At 38.3% G+C, this 18,980-nt stretch overlaps 1 protein-coding gene across 2 annotated transcripts in view; it reads left to right on the top strand.

Moving 5' to 3' along the window:
• Positions 1-18,980, top strand: part of Atf6 (activating transcription factor 6) — a 200,922-nt gene that overhangs the window by 21,422 nt on the left and 160,520 nt on the right. For both annotated transcript variants that reach the window (XM_070000199.1, XM_070000200.1), the window contains exons 5-7: positions 5,232-5,361; positions 6,446-6,649; positions 16,718-16,938. In XM_070000199.1, the coding sequence (XP_069856300.1) occupies positions 5,232-5,361; positions 6,446-6,649; positions 16,718-16,938 (555 nt within the window). The remainder of the gene's footprint in view (positions 1-5,231; positions 5,362-6,445; positions 6,650-16,717; positions 16,939-18,980) is intronic.

Here is an 18,980-nt window from a genome sequence, read left to right as displayed (position 1 = left end):
TTTTAATAGCAAAGAAAAACTAAATGAATACATAAACATTAAGCCAGCATTACAAAGAATTCTAAGAGGGGGGACACAAACTGAAGAAAGCAACCAGGAACTGGGGCCTTCCCCAAACAGGCATTACTCAAAGTCTAACTGAGCAAGCACAGGAGGAAAGGAAAGAAGAAAAACTTAGGAAAACGGAATGGCAGATACAACAATGCATCTCTCTATACTTTCTCTTAATATAAATGGGCTGAATTCGCCAATTAAAAGAAAACGAACTGAGGACTGGATAAGAAAACAAGACCCATCCATCTGTTGCCTTCAGGAGACCCACCTCTCAGCCAAACATACAAACAAACTCAGAGTGAAGGGGTGGAAAAGGATCTACCAATCAAACGCCCCCAGTAAGAAAGCAGGTGTAGCTATCCTGATATCTGACAAAATAAACTTTTCATTAAAATCAGTACAGAAAGACAAGGACAGACACTACATATTAATAAAGGGAACAATCCAAGAGGAGGATATAACCATCATCAACTTATATGCCCCAAATATTGGTGCACCCAGATATGTCAAACAAATGCTCTCAAACTTACAGAATAAAATAGATCCCAATACGATAATACTAGGAGACTTTAACACACCACTCTCACCAAAGGACAGGTCTACCAACCAGAGGATTGGCAAAGAAGCTACCGAATTAAGAGAGGCCATACTTCAAGCGGAATTAACTGACATCTACCGAGTATTTCACCCTAAAACAACACAGTACACATTCTTCTCAGCAGCTCATGGAACTTCCTCCAAAATAGACCATATCATAGTTCATGCAAGGAACTTAAGCAAATACAAAGGGATCGACATAATCCCCTGTATCCTATCTGACCACAGTGGAATCAAGCTAGTTCTCAATAACAAAGCATACTGCAGAAATTTCTCTAATACATGGAAATTGAACAGCACACTCCTTAACAATGCCTGGGTAAAGGAAGAGATCAGAGAAGAAATAAAGCATTTCCTACAACTCAATGAAAATGAAAACACCTCACAAAGAAACTTGTGGGACACAGCAAAAGCAGTCCTGAGGGGCAAATTTATTGCCCTCAGTGCCCACATCAAGAGAATGGAGACAGACCAAGTAAATAATCTCATGTTGCAATTAAAACAGCTAGAAAAACAAGAAAAAATGGGACCTAAAGCTACTAGACGAAGCCAGATAACCAAATTAAAAGCAGAGATTAACCAATTAGAAAATCAGAAAACCATAACCAAAATAAACCAAACAAAAAGCTGGTTCTTTGAAAAAATAAACAAAATTGATGGCCCATTGGCTAGATTAATTAAAAAAGAAGAGAGGAAACCCATATTAATAGGATTAGGGATGCCACAGGAAACATCACAACACGTACCCAAGATATCCAAACAATTCTAACAGACTACTTTCAAAAGCTATACTCTCTAAAGGAAGAAAATCGGGCAGAAATGGATGCATTTTTAGAGAAATACAAGTTGCCCAAACTGAGCAAAGAAGAAGTTTACCAATTAAATAAGCCAATATCCTATAATGAGATACAGGAAGCTATCAAAAGTCTTCCAACAAAAAAAAGCCCAGGACCAGATGGATTCACAGCAGAATTCTATAAGACCTTTAAACAAGAACTAATACCCATACTCCTCAAGCTCTTCAGAGAAACAGAGAAGGAGGGAGCTATCCCAAACTCATTCTACGAAGCCAATATCACACTCATCCCCAAACCAGGCAAAGACCCAACCAAAAAGGAGAATTACAGGCCAATCTCCTTGATGAACACAGATGCAAAGATCCTTAACAAGATTCTAGCTAACAGAATCCAGAAACACATAAAAAAAATAATTCACTATGACCAGGTAGGCTTCATCCCAGAGACACAGGGATGGTTTAACATACGTAAGTCAATAAATGTAATCCAACATATCAACAGAGCCAAGGTCAAGAATCACATGATTATCGCCACAGATGCAGAAAAGGCCTTTGACAAAATTCAACATTCATTCATGCTAAAAGCTCTGGAGAAAATAGGAATAGAAGGAACATTTCTAAAAACAATAAAAGCCATTTATGACAGACCAATAGCCAATATTATACTTAATGGGGAAAAGCTACAACCAATTCTCCTAAAATCAGGAACAAGGCAAGGATGCCCACTGTCTCCACTCCTCTTCAATATAGTCCTAGAACCCTTAGCCAGGGCAATAAGGCAAGAAAAAGACATTAAAGGGATCCGCATAGGGAAAGAAGAAGTTAAACTATCCCTTTTTGCAGACGACATGATACTATACCTCCACGATCCCAAAAACTCCATCCCCAAACTCTTAGAAATCATAAATCACTTCGGCAAAATAGCAGGATACAAAATAAACCCACAAAAATCAGTTGCCTTCCTATACACTGATAATGTACAGGAAGAGAGGGAAATAAAGGGAGCAACCCCATTCACAATAACCTCCCGAAAAATAAAATATTTAGGAATTAACCTAACCAAAGATGTAAAAGAACTATTTAATGAGAACTGTAAAAAGTTAAAGAAAGAAATTGCAGAAGACACTAGGAAATGGAAAGACCTCCCATGCTCCTGGATAGGCCGACTTAATATAGTAAAGATGGTAATACTTCCAAAACTAATATACAAATTCAACGCAATTCCTATTAAAATCCCAATGACGTACATCACTGAAATACAGAAAACAGTCCAAAAATTCATATGGAACAACAAAAGGCCTAGAATAGCCAAAACAATTCTAGGGGATAAAGACAATATGGGAGGGCTATCCATGCCGAACTTCAAACTCTACTACAGAGCTATAATAACAAAGACAGCATGGTACTGGCACAAAAACAGACCCGAAGACCAATGGAACAGAATAGAAGATCCAGAAATAAATCCACAGGCCTACAGCCAGCTGATATTCGACAAAGGAGCCAAAGACATACAATGGAAGAAACAGCCGCTTCAACTACTGGTGCTGGGAAAACTGGGCAGCCACATGCAGAAAACTAAAAGTGGACCCCAGCCTATCACCATGCACCAACATCAACTCAAAATGGATTAAAGACCTTAACATTAAACCTGAATCTCTGAAACTACTGCAGCACAGAGTAGGAGAGACACTTGAACTAATAGGCACTGGAAGGAACTTCCTGAACAGAGTCCCAGGGTCACAACAAGTTGGAGAGAGACTCGACAAATGGGACTACCTTAAAATAAAAAGCTTCTGCACAGATAAAGCTATCGCAACCAAGCTAGAAAGACAACCAACTAATTGGGAAAAAAAATTTACCAGCAATATATCAGACAAGGGGTTAACATCCTGTATATACAGGGAACTCAAGAAACTAATCCCTCCCAAACCTAACAAACCAATTACTAAATGGGCAAGGGAACTAAAGAGGGACTTCTCAAATGAAGAAATAAAAATGGCAAAGAAACACATGAGGAAATGTTCATCATCCCTGGTGGTGAAGGAAATGCAAATAAAGACAACCCTGAGATACCACCTTACCCCAGTCAGAATGTCCCACATCCACAAATCAGCCAACGACAAATGCTGGAGGGGATGTGGAGAACGAGGAACGCTATTACACTGCTGGTGGGAATGTACACTTATACAACCACTTTGGAAAGCAGTCTGGAGGGTCCTTAGAAAGCTAAAGATTGACCTTCCTTACCACCCAGTCATACCACTTCTAGGCATCTACCCTGAACAACAGGAACCAATATACAAGGACACGTGCACCTCCATGTTTATTGCAGCACTGTTCGCAATAGCTAGGATATGGAAACAACCTAGATGCTCCACCACGGATGAATAGATCCAGAAATTGTGGTATCTATACACAATGGAATATTATGCAGCCATTAGAAATGACAAAATAATGGCATTTGCAGGGAAATGAATGGAGCTAGAAGGAATCATGTTGAGCGAGGTAAGCCAAGAATGAAGAGACAAACAGTACATGGTCTCCCTGATAAGTGGATGATAAATCCAAAATGTTAGGTGATATGACAAAACTAACAGGATTTAAGAAACAAAGAACTCCCACTCATCTGGTTGGACCACTACCAAATATCCCCATGTGTATATGGTATATAACATGTGAGCACCGTTATATATTACAGAGTGTGCTAGACAATTTGCTCCAGGAAAGTTAGAATGAACTTTTGACTTTAAATGAGCATCATTATTCCACAATACTGTGAATTTCCGGAAATTAAGTAATCACTTAATCACAATCAAAAAAAAAAAGAACCTTGGAGAAGGGTGGGAGGGAGGGGATGGTAGGGGGAAAACAATGGAGGGGGTAACAATGTTCAAGAGGAAGTGTACTCATTACCTCACTCATGTAACTGTAACCCTCTGTATAGTATCTTTACAATAAAAAAATTTATAAAAAAAATAAAAATAAAATACAAGGGAAGAATTAAAAAAAAAAAAGGATATTGGTGTTTTTTGTTTTTGTTTTTTTTGGCAGTCGTGGGGCTTGAACTCTGGGCTGGGCGCTGTCCCTTAGCTCTTCAGCTCAAGGTGAGTGCTCTACCACTTGAGCTACAGCGCCACTTCCGTTTTCTGGTGATTTATTGGAGATAGGAGTCTCACAGTCTTTCCTGCCCGGGCTGGCTTTGAACCGCGATCCTCAGATCTCAGCCTCCTGAGTAGCTAGGATTACAGGCGTGAGCCACCAGCACCCGGCCAGATATTGGTGTTTTAACTGTACCTCATAATGAAGCTAAATGTTTATGACTAGAAATTAAGTAAGATGTAATGTTTTAGTTTTTTTTTTTTTTTTTCGGGTCCGGTCGTGGGGCCTGAACTCTGGGCCTGGGTGCTGTCCCTCAGCTCTTCAGCTCAAGGCGAGCGCTCTACCACTTGAGCCACAGTGCCACTTCCGCCTTTTTTCTTTTTGCTTATGTGGTGCTGAGGAATGGAACCCAGGGCCTCAGGCATGCAAGGCAAGCACTCTACCACTGAGCCACCTTCCCAGCCCCAGATGTAATGTTTTAATATAAAATGATGGATTAGACATACTTTGCATTTTCCTTTGGGTTGATGAATAATGATGATTTGTCCAGAATCAGTAGTTACATATATATTATATTTGCCTTGATGTCACCTTCAAGCATTTATAGTTAGCTCTTGTGAACTAAGTGATTTTCTGTTCATGATTGTACTTCATTGTATTAATTTGCTTGTGTTTTTTGCTATAGGAGGAGTTGGATTTGTCTTCTAGTTCCCAGATGTCTCCATTTTCCTTATATGGTGAAAGCTGTAATAGTCCCTCCTCAGCACAGCCACTGAAGGAAGATAAGCCCATCATTGGTCCTAGGAACAAAATGGGTATTTATCTCCTAGTCCCTCCCTCCCTGCCTCCTTCCTTCCTTCCTTCTTCTCTCCTTCCCTCCCTTACTTAGTTTTATACTAGGGCTTGAACTCAGGGCCTCACACTCACCTGGCTTACTTGCTCATGACTTGTACTCTACCACTTGAGCCACACCTCCAGCCTGCCTGTTAGTTTGGAGATAGAGTCTTTAAGACTATTCTGCCTGGGTTGGCTTTGACCTCAATCTTCCAGATTTTAGTCTTCTAAATAGTTATGATTCTAAACAAGGGTCACCAGCACCTCTGTTATTTCTACTTTAGTCTTAGGTTCCATTTTTTTTCAATAAAATGTTTTATTGATCTGGCTTGTTTTTAAATTAGTGTCCCTGCATTTTTTTGTTATGTTTATTGTATAGAGGAAAGTGTGTGTGTGTGTGTGTGTGTGTGTGTGTGTGTGTGTGTGTGTGTGTGTGTGTGTGTGTGTGTGTGTGTGTGTGTGTGTGTGTGTCTTGGTACAAGGGCTTGAACTCAGGGACTGGGCTTTTTTTTTTTCTGCTCAAGGCTGGTGCTCTACCACTTGAGCAACGGCTCTGTTTCCAACTTTTTGGTGGTTAATTGGATATAAGAGTCTCATAAACTTTCTTGCCCACATTGGCTTTGAACCATAGTCTCAGTCAGTCTTCTGAGTAGCTAAAATTACAAGTGTGAACCTGGTAGTGCCTGACATTTTGTCTCTGTGTGTTCAGTTGTAAATACTTTAAAATGAGTTTCAGACTCTATCATGTTTAGGATTGATTCCAAGGTTTCAGATCTTGAATTTGTGATATTTGTTACCTTTGTAATTTCTAGACTTTATTCTGGGGTTTTACTTATTCTTTATTAATTCATGTATCCACTTCCCAAAACTGTAGTTTGTTCAAAAAGGAAGTTCCCTGACTTTTCTTCAGTTTATTCAGGTAGAATAGCTATTCTTAAAATCTAGTTGAAGATAATTTCTTAGAAATCAGGATTATGTGTGTAGAAAAGTGTGTAATATAATCTGTTTTCTAGGGCATGCTTAATTGCCTTCAGACTGATTTGTAAGTTTGTTTTATTTCTCCAGAAAATGGATCAACTCCAAAGAAGAAAATTCAGATGAGTTCAAAACCTTCAATTCAGCCCAAGCCTCTATTACTTCCAGCAGCACCTAAGACTCAAACTAGCTCCAGTGTTCCAGCAAAAGCCATCATTATTCAGACTCTGCCAACACTCATGCCACTCGCAAAGCAGCAACCAATTATCAGTATACAGCCTGCACCCAACAAAGGTATCTATATGGAATTTGAGACTGCCTTTGTTTATTTGGAGGACTGTAGGGCTTGTGTCACATGGTTTGTTTAAATTCAGCTTGTCACTTCTGCACATGTACTGGGTGTCAGGAATTATTCTTGGTTCTGAGGCTGTAGTAGAGATGACTAATATATGCCTCCTGTTCTAAGAAATTGATCTGTCCTGAGCAGTTTATCTATAGATCACTTATATTTGATAATTCTTTTTTCTTAAGTTTTATCATTTTGACTTATCTTTCTGTCTTCAAGAATTTTGTTTTTATCTAATCATTTGTTTTTTTTTTTTTGTTTTTTGTTTTTTGGGTCTGGTCGTGGGGCCTGAACTCTGGGCCTGGGCACTGTCCCTCAGCTCTTCAGCTCAAGGCTAGCACTCTACCACTTGAGCCACAGTGCCACTTCCGGCTTTTTTCATTTTGCTTATGTGGTGCTGAGGAATCGAACCCAGGGCCTCAGGCATTCAAAGCAAGTGCTCTACCACTGAGCCATCTTCCCAGCCCATTATCTAATCATTTGTAATGAAGAAAATCTGAGAAACTTTCTGGTCCCATTTTATTCTGAGATTATTGTAGCTTTGTAACTTTTTTTTAAAAGAATGGCCATGATTTAAAATAGCATGGTCTATTTCAGTTTAAATAGGTGTGTTATAGGAATAGAATTTAGCTCTTAATTTCTGAAGAGACTGTGTATTTTATTTAGTAAGCAGGGTTTTGAACTGAAATTGAAATGGTATTAGGAGACCTAAACTTGACCAATTTACTAAGAATTTGTGTGGTTCCCTATTTTATCCACAAGATGGCCTTACATACTTGTGATTCTATAAGAAGTTTAGGTTGGGATTGTAAGAAGTTTCAGTTTCAGAATTTAGTACTATGCAAGTATCGGAGTTATTTGCTCCGGGAGATCTCTTAGGCAGCTTAGTTATTGTTGTACTAATACCAACATGTGTACACATGTATGAGAAAGCTTATATAAAATTTAGTTTGTTGGTACCATTAGTACTAGGTATCAATAGGATATGGGATATCAATACATTAGCTTTTATGACTATATGTATAGTTACGAATAGCTAGCTTGTTTCTTTGGAGTGTAGTTTTTTTTTTTTTTTTATCAGTTGTGAGGCTTGAACTCTGGTCCTGGCACTGTCCCTCAGCTCTTCAACTCAAGGCTCATGCTCTACCACTTGAGCCATAGTGCCATTTCTAGCTTTTTCTGCTTATGTAGTGCTGAGAAATTGAACCCAGGGTCTCATACATGCAGGGCAAGCACTGTACCACTGAGCTACCTTCCCAGCCTGTGGAGTGTAGTTTTAATAAAGGCAAGATCATAAATTTCATTGTCCTTTGTTAGCTTTGTTCTGTTATATAGTCATACACAATAGGACTAAATAAATAGAACTAAATTCAAGGATGGATGGATCAGTAAAAAAATCCATCAACCAATCCCTACTGAAACAAACCAAATAAAAAAGTAAAACATTTTGAAATGCTTTTTCTCCCCTCAGTTATAGGGTCAGTTTAAAAAAAAAAAACCAAATAAAAAAGTAAAACATTTTGAAATGCTTTTTCTCCCCTCAGTTATAGGGTCAGTTAAAAAAAATTAGCAATTCTGGGGCTGGGAAGGTGGCTCAGTGGTAGAGCACTTGCCTTGCATGCATGAGGCCCTGGGTTCGATTCCTCAGCACCACATAAGCAAAAAGAAAAAAGCCGGAAGTGGCACTGTGGTTCAAGTGGTAGAGTGCTAGCCTTGAGCTGAAGAGCTAAGGGACAGCGCCCAGGCCTAGAGTTCAGGCCCCACGACTGGACCCCCAAAAAAAAAAAAAAATTAGCAATTCTGTGAATAGGTACCATCTTTATTTGTGAATGGTTGTTAAGGTTTCACAAAATCAAAGGAAAAGTTTAGTAAATGTTCATATATAACTGTTTGTAGGGATAGTCTCCAAAAGTTTCATTAGGGTCTTAAAAGGATCTATATCTTTTCAAAACAATTTAAACTCCTGAAGAACCCCATTATAGTTGCCATAAGCTGTTAACATTATTCTGTGAAAAGTAAAAGCCTGACACTAATCTGGCATTAAAGAAGTGGATATTCCTAAAAGTTTGCTCTTAGACCATTGGCTCTATCTGAGTGCTAGAAGATTGTTACCTATTGAAGAGACAAATTGCTCTTTTCTGGACAGTTTATTAATTCCAAAAACCTGAATCCCACATGATTCCCAATTTGAGTGATTTTTCATGATCTGAAGACTATACTTACTTTTTGTAAACGTGCTAATATGAGGCAGTGAAAGTTTTTTTTTTTTTTTTTTTTGGTCAGTTGTGGGGCGTGAACTCTGGGCCTGGTGCTGTCTCTCAGCTCTTCAGCTCAAGCCTAGTGCTCTACCACTTGAGCCACAGCACCACTTCCAGTTTTCTGGTGGTTTATTGGAGGTAACAGCCTCAGGGTCATTCCTGCCCAGGCTGGCTTTGAACCACGATCCTCAGATCTCAGCCTCCTGAGTAGCTAGGATTACAGGTCTGAGCCACTGTACCCAGCTGTTTTGTAGTATAAGTTAGGCACAAGGTATTAGTGTGTGTGTGTGTGTGTGTGTGTGTGTGTGTGTGTGTGTGTGTGTGTGTGTGTGTGTGTGTGTGTGTGTGTGTGTGTGTGTGTGTGTGTGTGTGTGTGTGTGTGTGTTGTAGTAGTAGTAGTAGTCTCAGAATGGGGAGATTTATACTTAATGTTATTATTTATAGTAGTTTACCATTGATGGAACTTAATCCTATAGGATTAAGTTCAAATTATCTAGTATGTAATGTCAAACTGTTTATAATATAGCTCCTTTTCTAACTTTATGTTTTGAAACATTCTTTTTTCTAAACTCTAGCCCAACTGATCTGGCATTGTCTCTTGAATCTTTGGCTTTTCTAGTTTCTTGGCTCATGTTATTTCACCCTGGAACACTTTCTGCCTATTTCTGCTTCTAAATTCTAAATGTCTTTTAGATTGTTAAGAGTAACCCAGGTGAGAGATGATGAAAGCCTGGAATGCCAATGATAATAGAGAACCAGATAGAAAGTAGAAATATTAATAGAAATATTAATTGGATGGTAAGAAAGGGGAAGAAGGATAGAAGAGAAGGCATCTTAGTTTATTTCTATAATTCTGTCTTGGATTATTAGATCCTAATGCATACAACTGAAATAGGGGATGGAAGTAAAGGAACTTCTCTCTTTTTTTTTTTTTTGTCAGTCATGGGGCGTGAACTCTGGGCTTGGGCACTGCCCCTGTGCTCTTCAGCTCAAGGCAAGCACTCGACTGCTTGAGCCACAGCGCCACTTCCAGTTTTCTGGTGGTTTATTGGAGATAAGAATCTCACGGACTTTTCTGCCCAGGCTGGCTTTGAACTGTGATCTTCAGATCTCAGTCTCCTGAGTAGCTAGGATTACCAGTGTGAGCCACCTATGCCCGACTAGTAACTTCTCTTTGTAAGATGTAGAACCAGAACTTGGGCCCAGGCAGCCTGGCTGAGTCTTTATAATTCATCATTTATATGTACTTCTTTATTTTATTTTATTGTAAAGATGCTGTACAGAGAATATATGAACTTCTTAAAGGATTATGAGATGTGGTTGTGTTTGAAAGAATTCTACCCTTTAATTGGAGATTTTTGTAAGTTATATAAACAACTAAGTAGCACCTCACCATGAGAAGTAAAGAATAAGTACAGTACCTTTATGGTACTGCACTTTTTTTGGGGGGGGGGGCGGTCGTGGGGCCTGAACTCTGGGCCTGGGTGCTGTCACTCAGCTCTTCAGCTCAAGGCTAGTGCTCTACCACACTTGAGCCACAGCGCCACTTCTGGCTTTTTTCTTTTTGCTTATGTGGTGCTGAGGAATCGAACCCAGGGCCTCATGCATGCAAGGCAAGTGCTCTACCACTGAGCCACCTTCCCAGCCAGGAAACTGTTATTTTTGATAAAAGTGTTAATTATAAAGTTTTCTCTTCTGAGTGCTTTAAGTTTATTTTTATCCTTCCTTCTTTCCTCCCTCCCTTTCTTCCATATATAGGCTAGTTTCAAATTTATGATCCTTGTCATTTAGCCCCTGTGTGCTACGATTACCATGACTGACTTAGTGTATTATTTAGTCTATATACCTCTGGGAGAAGATGTACCAACATTTTTATTTTATAGATAAGCAAACTAGGCACAAAGAAATTATTTGCCCAAAGCCACGCAGGTTTGCTACTTTAGACAAAGTAGGGATTTAATAAATGTTTGATACATAACTTGAAAGCTTTGAAAAAGTTGAAAAGAAAGAATTGACTACCAAAGTAAGTGAGTTATACATAGTAATTAGTATCCAGTGTGGAGTCCAGATGCCATCCATTATGGGGATTTACATATACTACCAAAGAGGATTTTGAGCATCTGAAATGAATAAACAGCCTTTTGATATGTGCTGTTTTACCTGTTTCCACAATAGGAAAGTAGTTAACTGTTCAGCTGCTAACTAGTAAGTCCCCAAATAGACCTTTGCATTGTAGTTTGTGGTCTGGTGAGCATTTAGCAAAGCACCATGGAAGTTTTTTATTTTGGACAAATTGTAGTAGAAATTTAGTTGTTTTCCTCCATTCTGTCTTAAACCTGAACATGTGTTGAATATTTAGAGGATCTTGATTAGATGCTGGATAATTTGAAGATAGTTAAGAACTCTGGGATAAAAAGACTTGATGCTCAGCTTGGTGTCAGTGGCTCATACCTGTCCTCAGGAGGCTGAGACGGAGGATTACAGTTGAAAGCCAGCCCCGGCAGGAATGTGCATGAGACTCTTATCTCCAATTAACCACTAGAAAACCGGAAGTGGCACTGTGGCTCAAGTGGTAGATTGCTTGCCTTGAGCTGTAGAGCTCAGGGACAGCTCCCAGACTATGTTCAGCATGGGAAAAAAGGAAGCTGTGGCCTGGTAGGATTTTAGCCATATTTGGTGCACAGATGCTGCCTTGGTGATCTTCCATTGCCTTATCTCTATGATGCAATTAATTCTCTCAGTGAGGAGATGGTGATAACTAGACAGTGAGAAGTACAGATTTGGATTATTTATCTTAGTTAGTTTCAAGAAACATTGCAATGACTTCTGTATGCTTTATCTGCCAGTGCTTTAAATCTACAGCTAGGACTACAAGTCTGATCCTTTCTGTATGTTTACTAACTTCTCTGTTCTTTGGAATAGATTCAAAATTTTGAGCAATGATTAATTTGAGGGTGTGTCTTTTTTATCATAACTTTTAAATTTAGAGGGTATGGAGCAGGTCTTCTCAACATATAGACCTTAGAGTATGGGTGAGGGGAATAATAGCTTTATTGCTCTTTTTGTACAGAATCCTCCAATCTGTACTTGTAGAAAGTATTTTCTATAGATTAGTTTCATTTATCTTAAATCATTCTAAAATTCTCATTATATATTTTTTAGACCATAGAAAACAAAAGAATAACCATGATCATTTTGAAACACGGAGTTTTTAAACAAAAAAAAAGTTTTGCTTTGTTTTTGTTTTTGAGCCAGTATCTATATGCAACTTAGGCTAGCCTTGAACTTATTATGTAGCCCATGCTTCTCTGGAGTTTGTGATCCTCCTGCTTCTTTCACCTAAGTGCTAGGGTCAGGTGTGTGCAACTAGTTGTGGCATTGTGCTATTTTTTGCTATTAACAAACACTGGGCTTGGTGGGATGTTGCATGCTATAATCCCAGTTACTCGGTAAATGAAGGTCAGAGGATCACAGTGTGAGGCTGTATGTGGGAGCACAGCTCAAGTGGTAGAACACTTGCCAAATATGAAGCCCTGTATTTAAACCCAGCTATTGTCACCTCCTGCCCCTGCATGCTCCCCCTGCCCCCAGCAAAGAAGAATATTTATATTCAGGATTGGGAATTCTTGTTTTACGTTGTAATTAGTATGTCTTTTTTTTTTTTTTTGCCAGTCCTGGTGCTTCCCTGAAGTCTTCTTTCTCAAGGCTAGCTCTCTATCACTTGAGCCAGAGTGCCACTTGCAGCTTTTTTTTTGTGATTAATTGGAGATTAGAGTCTCATGGATTTTCCTGCCCAGGCTGGCTTTGAACTATTGGCACCTAGCTAGTATGTCTTTATATAGTGCCAAATGGACTGTAATTTCTTATTACTTAACCCATTGACATGGGCTATTTATATACTGTTTTTATTTGCATTGTTAACCCAAGCACATTCATACCTTCTTCGGAGTTGTTTTCCCTTTTTCTATGTGCTTATTTCATAATAGAAGTTAGTACAAGGGAAAATGAGCTCAAAATATCTAGTCCTTATTTATGCACAAGTAAACTACATGCATTGCAAGTCTATGAAACTTTTTTGTCTTTAAATTTTAATTAATTGATTAATATTAATTAATATTAACTTAGCCCTGCATTTGCTAGTCAGGTGCGCTACCACAAGGTATGAGTCTGAACATACATATCTGTATGTATATATTATGTATAATATTTAAAATATATAATATCAATATAGTAATGTAATATATATAATGTACAACATAACTACACATACACACATATGTTCATATAAGGGATTGAACTCAGGATCTTAAGCTAGGGAAGTACTTTATCACTTGAGCCACGCCCTCAGCCCTTGTATTAAGCTTTTTTTTAAAGAATAAATTAGTTGCACAAAGGGGTTTCATGTGATGTACTTTAATCATATTCACCTCTTTCCTGTATACTTTCTTATTGATCCTTCTCTCCAATAGTCCCCTTTTTATAATAATGTCATTATTATTATTGTTATTTTTCAATCTAGATACCACATATGACTAAAAACATGCAATGTTTGTCTTTCTGAGGTTAGCTTATCTTGCTCAACATGATGATCTCCTGTTCCATCCATTGTCTATATGTACCACATATATCATGTACTCATACATCATTTCTTGGGCATTTAGGCTGATTCTATAGCTTTGCTTTTGTAAATAATTGTGCAATAAACACGGGTATATAGGTATTAGTATTGTATGTTGACTTACATTCCCTTTTAGTATTTCTTTTTACTAATGTACTAATTTTAAATGCTGTTAATTAAATTGGGCTAAAATGTTAATTGATTTCTAATTGACTGAAGCAAAAACTTTGATCTTGTAAAAGTAAACTGTTAGGTGTTCTGAAGTTTTATTTTGATTTTTACTTTGTTCTGATCCTTTGAAATATTGTTCTGAGCTTTATAGGAGTACTATTAAGCTGCTGGAAATATATTGTCTTTTTTTTCCTCAAAGAATTCTAAATTTATATGGAACTTTCATTTCTGATTAGTGCAGCCCCCTTACTTGTTAGATAGGCCTAATAAGCTGCTGTGGCTATCAGGCAAGGCTTTCAATAATTAATAAAATTGGTCATATCTAAAAGAAAATGCTAGGCAAGTAAAATTTTTAATAGATCAGTCTTATGAGTTATTTCTTTAGGGAAATGATGCCAGTTCCCAGATGAGCACATTTAAAGTAATGATGAATGTGAAGACTAAGAATAGATTTGAAAGCCTTTTTTTGGCCGGGGGGGGAGGGGGGCGTGGTAGATGGGGCACAGAGTTTAGAAGTGTTATTATTTATTGACTATTTTACATTACAGATTTTCATTTACTGTGCTTATTAGCTAATAATTCATCTCAAATGGTTTTGCCCCTGGTCTCCTATCATTGAGTTACTTACTTTGTTCATGTATTTGTGTGTGTGTGTGTGTACATATATATACATATTTGTAAATCTTATTATTATTTAATTATTTTTTTGTGTGGGTACTGGGACTTGAACTCAGGGCCTAGATGCTGTTCCTTAGTTCTGTTGCTTAAAACTGGAGCTTTATCACCAAGTCACAGCTACTTTCTAGCTTTTTGGTGGTTAATTGGAGATAAGAGCCTTAAAGACTTTTCTGCTCAGGCTAGCATCAAGCCATGGTTCTCAGATCTCAGCTTTTAACTTAAAAAAAAGAAAGTCACAAAACTATATTTTTTATCTTTAAGTAGCTGTACAAAGGATTCAAAAAATCATTTTTATAAGTACAATGCATCTTTTTTAAATTTAATTTTATTGTTAAGGTGATGGAGGTATTATAGTTACATATGTAAGATAATGATTACATTTCTTGCTGAACATTGTTGCCCCCTCCCTAATTTTTCTCCCACTTCCCCTCCCCTACAACTTTCCTCCCAATGTATCTTAATCAGTGTCACCTCTTTCATCATTTTCCCCTAACTTTCCCTCCCTCAATTTTCCTAGTTTCTTTTTTTTTTCTTTTCTTTTCTTTTTTTTGGGGGGGGGGTGGTCCAGTTGTGGGGCCTGAACTCTGGGCCTGGGTGCTGTCCCTCAGCTCTTCAGCTCAAGGCTAGCACTCTACCACTTGAGCCACAACGCCACTTCTGGCTTTTTTTTTTTCCTTGCTTATGTTGTGCTGAGGAATCGAACCCAGGGCCTCATGCATGCAAGGCAAGCGCTCTACCACTGAGCCACCTTCCCAGCCCAATTTTCCTAGTTTCATAAGATATTCATTGAATATTATGACTGGATTCTCCCTTCCCTTCTGCTCTTCATTTGTCTGTCTACCTCTCTTTTTTTATTTCCTCTTTACACCATTCAAGTACCAGTTTCCTGGTATTGATTTTGTTGTACTGTGAATTTGTCTACGGAATTGCATCAATTGAATTCTTCCCTTGCAAATACCATGCTTCATTTAATACATTTGTGTATACTTGTATACACCCTGTATGTTTTTACTTGTACATTGATAAATTAGTCTAGCTTCCACATGTGGCGAGAACATGTGTCCTCTGTCTCTCTGGGCCTGACTTACTTTACTTCCAGGTCTGTCCATTTCTTTGCAAATGAGGTAATAGTCTTCTTAATGAGTGAGTAAAATTCTATTGTCCATTTGTCCATTGAGGGACAGCTGGGCTGTTTTCATACCCTGCCTATGTTGAATAGTGTAACAATGAACATGGTTGTACAAGTAGCTTTATCCTGATTTGTAATCTTTTGGATAAATGTGCAGGAGTGGTATTACTGGATCATAGTGTAGTTTTTTTTTTTTTTTGGGTCAGTAGTGGGGCCTGAACTCTGGACCTGGGCACTGTTCCTCAGCTCTTCAGCTCAAGGCTAGCACTCTACCACTTGAGCCACAGTGCCACTTCCGGCTTTTTCTGCTTATGTGGTGTTGAGGAATCAAACCCAGGGCCTCATGCAAACAAGGCAAGTACTCTACCACTGAGCCATCTTCCCAGCCCTCCTAGTTCTGTTTAGTTATTTGAAGAATCTCCAAACTGCTTTCCAGTCTGGTTGAACAAGTTTATATTCCACCAACATTGTAGGGTTCCTTCTCCTCTTCGTCTGCACCAACATCTGTTGTTTTTTTTTTGTATTCTTGATAATGACCATTCTAACCAGGGTGAGTTGGAATCTCAGTGTTGTTTTGATTTTCATTTCCTTTAAGATCTTAGCCCCTTTAGTAGCTGGTGCCTGGCTGTAAATCCTATTAATTTAAAAGATTTGTTATTTATAATATGAAGAATTCTTTTGCATCAATAAATTTCAGAGGTTAACTTGGAGAATCTACACAAAACAGAAAATTTGATATATGTGTAGTTGAGAAACATAAGTATGGAAATATATTGATATATGCATAAATCTATAGATACACATGTATGTATATATTTAGATGAGTTCTTGCTATGTTGCAAAGGCTGACCTTGAACTTCTGGGCTCAAGTGATCCTTGTGCCTCAGCTTGTAGAGTACTTGGACTCCAGGGCCATGCTTACCATGACTGGCTTTAAATATTCTCAAACTGGCCAGGAACTTAGTTCTACTAAAGGCACATTAGCAGAGTTCCCATGAATATATAGAGTATATGGGCTGTTGGTCATGTTGTATTTGATTGTGGGGAAATCCCTTAGGCCTGATCTACTTATTACATCTGTAGAAGGATCTAAACGTTAGACTGCTTCTCCACCACAGTAGTTATGCATCTCCTGATTCATTTTCTTTTTTTCTAAATGTAGGTCAGACGGTTTTGCTCTCTCAGCCCACTTTGGTACAGCTCCAGCCCCCAGGAGTTCTTCCCTCTGCTCAGCCTGTCCTGGCTGTCACGGGGGGAGCCACACAACTACCTAATCATGTGGTGAATGTGGTACCGGCCCCTGTGGTGAATAGCCCAGTGAATGGAAAACTTTCCGTGACCAAACCTGTCCTACAGAATACCACAAGAAGTGTGGGTTCAGATGTAAGTTTGAAACGTAGTGCTTATCAAAGACAATTAAAAACTCAAAAAACTAACAAAAACACTATTCTCTTTATTGCCTGTTTGTTGTATAAGTTTGTGTAGTTGCATTCAATAAGTGAGTATGCTAAAATTGGGCATCTTAACTGGTGGAAAATTGAAGCAAGGCTTATGTCTGAATCTGGGTGGAAATTTTTTTTTATAAATTTGAATTATATATATATATATGTGTGTGTATATATATAAATTTTTTTTTTTTTGGTCAGTTGTGGGGCTGGAACTCTGGGCCTGAGTTTTGTCCCTCAGCTCTTCAGCTCAAGGAGAGCTCTCTCTACTACTTGAGCCACAGTGCCACTTCCAATGGAAATGTTTTTGAAAGTGTGAAGTGTTGATGAAAAGTGAAGTATGCATACCTCCTTCTTTCTACTCTTCCTGTAGAACCTTTTCATTACATTTTTAACCCCCATAACCCAATTAAATCATCCACTAAAATCTTTTCATATTCTTCATATTTCCTGATTGAAAGATTTTTAACAACTTCTCAGGTAAGAGTCTATAGACTTCTTCGTTAGGTAAATTTTATATTTGCCTCTCACTTGGCTTTCTGAGGATTTTTAGCTTGCATAATGATGACTTGCTACTCTTAGGAATCCTGTCTCTTAATGATTGTTTGGAACTATTCGCATTTTCTAGCGTAGTATGGAGATTTCTTTTTTTTTATTTTTGGTCGGTCTTGGGGCTTGAACTCTTGGCTTGGGCACTGTCCCTCAGCTCTTCAACTCAAGGCTAGCACTCTACCACTTGAGCCACAGTGCCACTTCCAGTTTTCTAGTGGTTAATTGGAGATGAGTCTCATGGACTTTCTTGCCGGGGCTGGCTTTGAACCGCGATTCTCAGATCTTAGCTTCCTCAGTAGCTAGGATTATAAGTGTGAGCCACATGCGCCTGGCTCAAGAGGGATTGCTTGTAACTTATACATCACATAGAGTTTCCTAAGATCTATCTAAAAGCCAGTTAACTGCATTTGATAGCTAACTTTTCTTTCAAAGTGATTAGAAACATTTCATGTTATATATTTGATAGTAATTAAACTACAGGTCCTAAAATTTAAAGTCAACCTAACAGATTCTGTAAACTATGTTTGAGGAAGTAAAGTCTATATGTTTAAATAAAAGTGGATAGTACTAGTTTTTAGTTTTGTTACTACATTTTTTTAAAGGTAAAGTTGTATGTGTGTGTGTGTGTGTGTATGTGTATGTGTGTGGTGGAACTTGAATTCAGGGGCTGGGCACTGTCCCTTAGCTTTTTTGCTCAAGGCTAGTGTTTTACCCATCAAACCACAGCTCCATTTCTGGCTTTTTTGGTACTTAATTAGAGATAAGAGTCTCATGGACTTTCTTGCTTGGCTGGCTTCAAACTGTGATCCTCAGATTTCAACCTCTTGAGTAGCTAGGATTACAGACGTGAGCTACCAGCACCTGGCAGGTAAAGTACTTTTACTAAGTATTCCAAAGTTCAGTGAGTTATGCAAAGTTGCTTGTCAGAAACTTATCAAATATGCTTACTAGAATTTATTAGCCAGCATGTCAGTAACTGACCCATTTATTTGTAAATTTTTTCTATTGCATAAACACACTAACCAGTTTCAATTGGCAATTATGTAAAAGTTGGTGACAAATATTATCTAGTGAGAGTAGAGCATCCAGGTTCTAGAATAAGTGTGGAAACAATCAAAGCATAGAGTAGGAAAACTAGTGTTTGAGAATACAGAGTCTAGAGAGGACAGAATGACATTGTTAGTTTATGTTGAGCTCTAGAAGAAGTAAGCACAGTGTTTATGGCACATGAGGCCTGTGTTAGTTTTCATTGCTGTGACAAATACCTGATGGAAACAGCTTAAAGGAAGAAATACTCATTTTAAGTAATCTTAGCCATATGGCAAAGGGCATGGCAGAACTAAGCAGCTCACATCATTGTGGTCAGGAACTTGAGCAAGAGAAAGCCTGAGCCAACAGCCTCTTCCTCCTACTCCTTCTCCGCCTCCT

This window comes from Dipodomys merriami, unplaced genomic scaffold (genome assembly GCF_024711535.1).
Source record: "Dipodomys merriami isolate MVZ:Mamm:240054 unplaced genomic scaffold, mDipMer1.0.p SCAF_56, whole genome shotgun sequence".
In the NCBI taxonomy this organism is placed as follows: Eukaryota; Metazoa; Chordata; class Mammalia; order Rodentia; family Heteromyidae; genus Dipodomys; species Dipodomys merriami.
This window is presented reverse-complemented; position numbering and strand designations above follow the sequence as displayed.